Source organism: Parambassis ranga, chromosome 3 (assembly GCF_900634625.1).
Source record: "Parambassis ranga chromosome 3, fParRan2.1, whole genome shotgun sequence".
In the NCBI taxonomy this organism is placed as follows: Eukaryota; Metazoa; Chordata; class Actinopteri; family Ambassidae; genus Parambassis; species Parambassis ranga.
This window is the reverse complement of record NC_041024.1, coordinates 19870460-19876486: the sequence shown is the minus strand read 5'-3', so window position 1 is coordinate 19876486 and position 6027 is coordinate 19870460. Positions and strand designations below refer to the sequence as shown.

The 6027-nt window shown below is 41.9% G+C and overlaps 1 protein-coding gene across 2 annotated transcripts; it reads left to right on the top strand.

Annotated features, from left to right (window-relative positions):
- The first annotated feature begins 854 nt into the window (after nt 1-854).
- On the top strand, nt 855-5561 carry gpib (glucose-6-phosphate isomerase b). Of its 2 annotated transcripts, none has more exons than XM_028401263.1 (18): nt 855-1046; nt 1269-1359; nt 1447-1515; nt 1636-1755; nt 1836-1919; nt 2017-2163; nt 2301-2372; nt 2452-2496; nt 2591-2644; nt 3067-3127; nt 3201-3244; nt 3345-3497; nt 3708-3837; nt 3986-4062; nt 4152-4280; nt 4560-4635; nt 4898-4964; nt 5119-5561. In XM_028401263.1, the coding sequence occupies exons 1-18, from the start codon at nt 928-930 to the stop codon at nt 5240-5242; spliced, it is 1662 nt and encodes a 553-aa protein (XP_028257064.1). In that variant the 5' UTR covers nt 855-927; the 3' UTR covers nt 5243-5561. The 2 variants fall into 2 exon arrangements, with proteins under 2 accessions (XP_028257064.1, XP_028257065.1); XM_028401264.1 differs by having other exon boundaries at nt 906-1046; nt 1149-1359.
- Nucleotides 5562-6027: the final 466 nt, after the last annotated feature.

Genomic DNA, 6027 nt, shown 5'->3' with positions numbered 1-6027 from the left:
TTTCAAAATAAAACCAATAAATACTTTGTGTGGTCCTGGCGTAAATATCATACATTTGTTTTTATTTATTATTATATTATATTTATTATATATATACTGTGATAGAGGGAGGTCATTCTACTTCCCCCGTTTAAAAGTCGTTTCACATTTATTAGTCAGTTTGCCTGCATATTTACAATTGTATTATATAACTATTCAAAATACTGTGTATCTATATCCTATCTATATTTCTATAATCACCATCTTCCATTAATTGTCGGTTACATTTTCCATTTCTTGTCATTTACATTTATCAATCTGACCAAAACCTAAAAACATTTGAAGCTCCAGACTAAGGTTTGTTCGCCCTCTATTGGTTGATGAACAACATTACACCCTTTCCCTTCATGCTTAAAGAAAACGGACACCTGAGGGCGTCGAGGTCTACAGTATTTCACAGACACGTGAAAAATAAAGAAAGAAAGAAACACTCCTCTGACTTTGTTTTCTTAGACGGAGGCTGTTTATATGTCATTTTTGGCAGATGTGAATGGGCTTCCCCAACAACAGGTGGTAGAGTCCACTAGCTTTCTGAAAACAATCTATGGGTGCCATTCTGGTGTCACACAAACAAACAAAAACAAATATACATTTTGATCCAGAGTTTGATTATGTTTGCACTATTCCTGTAAAGAGAGAGAACTGAAGTCTGTGTTTCAGAGGCTTCATCTAGTCTCATGCAGTCAGACACCAAACAGAAAAAAGAACTAGGTAGCTGGACAGGGTGGAGGTGTGACATATACAAGCGGTGGGTGATGTTTGTGTCTTGTAGGAGGGGCGAATGTGGTGCCCTTCATAAAGCTTTCCCTCTGACCTGTTCAGTCGCACTCAGCCAGGATAAGTTGAGCAGAGCGGAGCACAGCAAACCCCCACCCACCTCTGGACAGCATGGGACTCACTCAGGACCCCAACTTCCAAAAGCTACAGGACTGGTACACAGCCCACGCCCTGAACCTCAACATAAGACACATGTTTGAGGCTGACAAGGAGCGATTCAACAAGCTGAGGTAAAACAAAAACTCCACTAATGAACAGCACCTTCAGTATGTCTTTGAATATGGTGGGTTAATAATGTAACAAGTTTACATGATATGTCTGATGCATTGCAGCCCTAATCCTACAGCTTCATTGCACCGTAGTGAAAGTACCACACAATCACAGAGTGACTCATAACATGCCCCAAAAATGTGGTGTTTCGTGTCACTGTTGCATTTCCTGTGCTCGGACAGCCTCACGCTGAAAACCGAGGATGGAGACATTCTTCTGGATTATTCTAAGAATCTCATCACAGATGAAGTCATGAAGATGTTGGTTGATCTGGTAATAAGCTAGTCCCATAGATACAACCATGTTCTTGGTACATTTTTATCTATTTATTTTAGCACTGACATTTACTGTATTCCAAAGGGCAAGTCAAGAGGCATTGAAGCTGCCAGGGAGAAGATGTTCACAGGGGAGAAGATCAACTTCACTGAGGTGCTTATCACATGCAATAACTGTACTCTTGCATTTTTAAGTTTGCATGTAGATGCAAACAGCTGAAGTGTACGTGTGTCTCTGCGTTAACCTTTGTCTCCTGATGTTGTGGGTACGAAGGGGCGCGCTGTGCTCCATGTGGCTCTGAGGAACCGTTCCAACACTCCCATCATGGTAGATGGCAAGGATGTAATGCCAGAGGTTAACAAGGTGCTGGAGAAGATGAAGGGCTTCTGTCATGTGAGTGAAACGGTCACACTGCAGTTTGAACATGCATCTTGTAGAAGGACTCTAATATTTATGATAAATATGTGATGCAGAGAGTTCGCAGCGGGGAGTGGAAGGGCTACACAGGAAAGGCCATCACAGATGTTGTTAACGTTGGGATCGGTGGATCGGACCTTGTAAGTACTTTTTTGTGCACTGATCATATTACTGTATGTCTTTGTGTATTTTTTTCCTGTTTCTTACAGAATCTTTTTGAATGGATTTGAACTTTAGGGCCCCCTGATGGTGACCGAGGCTCTGAAGCCGTACTCTAAAGGTGGACCTCGTGTGTGGTTTGTGTCCAATATTGATGGAACTCATATCGCCAAAACTCTGGCACAGCTCAATGCTGAGACAACGCTCTTCATCGTTGCATCCAAGGTAGTTTATCAAGAGCATGTCAGGGGCCTTCGACTGTAGACTTTGAATTTACATCCTATGAGCTTAAAGCATAGGCACAGACTTTTTAGATGAGTTTAGTGTCCATCACCTCATATACATTTGTTCTCTGTTTACAGACATTCACCACTCAAGAAACCATTACCAATGCTGAGTCAGCCAAAGCATGGTTCCTTGATCATGCCAAAGATGTGAGTGTCCTATGTGAGTGTTATTAGTTGTTTTAATAGTGTTTTTTTACTGATAACTTCTCCGTGTTGTGTTTAACAGAAAGCTGCTGTTGCCAAGCACTTCGTGGCTCTCTCCACCAATGCTGTAAGCCATACCACACATGTTCAAGTTAAAGCCTCTCCCTGCATTTAGAGCTCTGATCCTGACTGTCCTGCTGTTATCTGTCTCTCCCTCTCAGCCTAAAGTGAAGGACTTCGGCATCGACACGGAGAACATGTTCGAGTTCTGGGATGTGAGTGGTCTTTATGCCAAACAACACACACACACGCACACAGAGCAGACAGCAATGGGGATGTAAGCAGCAAGCTAAAAATAGGCTAGACTTTTGACCTGTGAAGTAGGTGGGACAGACACTCTGGACAGCAGCTGCTGGGTAATCAGAAGCCTCTCTCCGCAGACTCAGATATTATTGGTAGTGACCTTCTCTCCTGCTGAGGTTACTGTAAAGGTTGCATAAAAAGGTCAGAGTGCTGTTTTTAGTTACATTGTTGGTATTTAAAAGGTGAATATGGCCTTTATGTCAGGGAGAAAATCAAAGTTTGAACCTTGATGTCATGTTCAGCAAATATTCATCTAATGTAACATTTTGCAAAGATGTATTCTCTTCCAATGTATGATGTAATACTCCTGCATCTTGTTTATGTCCTCTTTCAGTGGGTTGGTGGTCGTTTCTCCCTGTGGTCTGCTATTGGAATGTCCATTGCCTTGCACATTGGTATGAACATTGGTTTGTCCTGGTAGAATTGATTTTATTCCATGAGTTAACTTTAATTTAATGTCCTCGTTAGGCTTTGACAACTTTGAGAAGCTTCTGTCAGGAGCTCACTGGATGGTAGGTTGACAGCTTCACTTCCACATGTATTTACACAAGCCCTCCTAGAGAGATGGCACAGAATACATGAAGGTAAATTCATTTGACTGTCTCGCTGCAGGACAACCATTTCCGTACCGCTCCCCTTGATAAGAATGCTCCTGTGCTGCTGGCTCTGCTGGGCATTTGGTACATCAACTTCTTCCATGCTGAGACCCACACCATGCTGCCCTACGACCAGTACATGCACCGCTTTACTGCCTACTTCCAGCAGGTCAGTTTCTGCCTAAAATGATGTAATAAAATCCTCAGCAGCATTAAAACACAGATGCTGATTTCAGAAAGCTACTTTTATCAGACTGGTGTTTGGGACCTGTAGATAGAATTCTTCTGTAATTCGTCTTCTACATGTCTTTCTTTTTAAAATATGTTTCACCTCTTATCTTATCAGTTCTATATATACTAAAGAATGTTTGTTATCTAGGGTGACATGGAGTCTAATGGAAAATACATTACAAGCCATGGAGCGCGTGTGAACTATCATACTGGGCCAATAGTCTGGGGAGAACCTGGAACCAATGGACAGCATGCATTCTACCAGCTCATCCACCAAGGTAACAGCACCAGACAACACTATACAGCCACAGAATGCATGGGATTCAGTCAGATTTTAGGCTCTTAGCATTGCTAGCATGTTAGCCTTTAGGGCTAGTTATGGGTATGATATTTGTCACTAATGACACACAACCATGATTATTTCAGGAACACGCATGGTGCCTTGTGACTTTCTGATCCCAGCCCAGTCACAGCACCCCATCAGGGACAACCTGCACCACAAGGTATCACTGGTGTTAGAGGACTGTCAAACCTGCAGAAAGGGAATTTACACTACAGTGTATAAAACTAAAAGTGTTTGATGTGGCTGTAGATCCTGCTGGCCAACTTCCTGGCCCAGACAGAAGCTCTGATGAAGGGAAAGACAACAGAGGAGGCCAAGAAGGAGCTGGAGGCGAGCGGCCTGAGTGGGGAGAGTCTGGAAAAAATCCTGCCGCACAAAGTGAGTCAAAAAGACACACTATCTCAGTAATAGTAATGACAACACACGTACGCCCGATCACTTCAGAAGAGTTGCCCTTCTCGTTTTACTAAAACAAATAAATGCTTAGTTTGAGGAAGTGCAGACAGACATGTAAGATGACAGAGCTTAGGAACCGGTGCCCTCTAGTGACCATAAATCAACATAGCAATCTGGAATCTTGTTAGTGTCTGTGATTGTGGCAGGCATGCAAAGAAGTGAACTGTGGATGGTGAAATATTTCATACTTGATCTATGCAGGTATTCCAGGGAAACAGACCAACCACCTCAATCATCTTCAAGAAACTGTCTCCATTCACACTTGGAGCACTTATAGGTAAGAACACACAGATGCTGGTGTGAAGAGCTGGCTAAAGATTTAATGTTTATTTGTCTCATTTTGCAAGTTATTAAACCCTTCAGCCCCAAAAGCAGCATTATCATCATTGCATGTTAATTGGGGTGTTACCTGTGTGAAAGCATCTGTATTCAGTGTGATTCTCAACTAATTTTTCTTTCATTAATAAGTACGGTAATGAATGTTTGTATTTATTACCCATCTGTACATGTTGTAAGAATTGTTTCCTCCTGTTTTGCAGCAATGTATGAGCACAAGATCTTTGTGCAGGGTGTCATGTGGGAGATCAACAGTTTTGACCAGTGGGGGTGAGGGCGTTTTTTCTTTTCTTCTAAATCAGGAAATTGTCTAAAATATATACAGATTTGACCAAAAAGTAATAAAAATAAAATATTGAACCCTCTCTCTCTCTCTCTCTCTCTCTCTCCTCTGTTTGTGTCTCCCATCTTCTCGCCTTGTCAGAGTGGAACTGGGCAAACAGCTCGCCAAGAAGATTGAGCCAGAGCTGAAAGACACGACAGAGGTCCACTCCCATGACTCCTCCACTAACGGGCTCATCAATTTCCTCAAGAAGAACTTTGCCTGAGATGAGTCACCCCTGTAACTTAAACTTCCATATTTCTCCATAACATTATAAATCTCATGAGCTCAGGAGCTGCGTGGTCTGGAGTTTCGCAGGGGCAGCTGGTCACTCCCACGTAGTGGAGCTGAAGCACTCTCTCTGTTTGTAGTCTCAGAATGAGTATCGTGACTGTCTGTAGCGCTGTCTTTTCTGTGTTTGTTTGTGAGGCAAGAGCTTTTTGTATGAGGGTTTTGTGGAAGACAGAGTGAAGCACGTCCACTGTCTCTCCACTGTTGTTTCAGAAATAAAAATCTTTAAAATATCCTAATGCATCTAATGTGAAGCTAATGTTATTTGGTTGCAGCAAATAAACAAATGTTCATGATAATTACACAGGAGAAACTTAATTTTCGAAACCTAAATATTAAAACAATTCCATGCTAGTCATTGATCTGATTGGTGTAAGTTGACTCTTTTGTTAAATATGCTCTTAAAGTAAAGTTACAGTGCTTAGGGGAAAAAACATTTATTATTAGCTAGGCTAAAACAAAATAGCGGTAGTGGTGATGATTGTATAACCTGAGTCAAATGGAGATCTGCCGATAATACAATATGTCACTAGGTGGAACCAGAGTGCCAATTTATTTACTGGGAGCAAACCAGCCACCCAGTAATCTACCATTTATTTAGTGGAACAAAGGGTCAAAGGTCAGTCCATCTGCACTGTTCCTCCTCACAAATCCCCAGACTCTAAAGCAGCCATTTACAGAGAAAAACAAACAGTTGGACTAAAAAGCATCTGGAATGCG

Coding starts and splice junctions, on each gene's coding strand:
- gpib (XM_028401263.1), top strand. CDS start 928: ATGGGACTCACTCAGGACCCCAACTTCCAAAAGCTACAGGACTGGTAC. Junction 1,516..1,635: donor AGAAGATCAACTTCACTGAG/GTGCTTATCACA, acceptor GTGGGTACGAAG/GGGCGCGCTGTGCTCCATGT. Junction 4,636..4,897: donor CACACTTGGAGCACTTATAG/GTAAGAACACAC, acceptor CCTGTTTTGCAG/CAATGTATGAGCACAAGATC.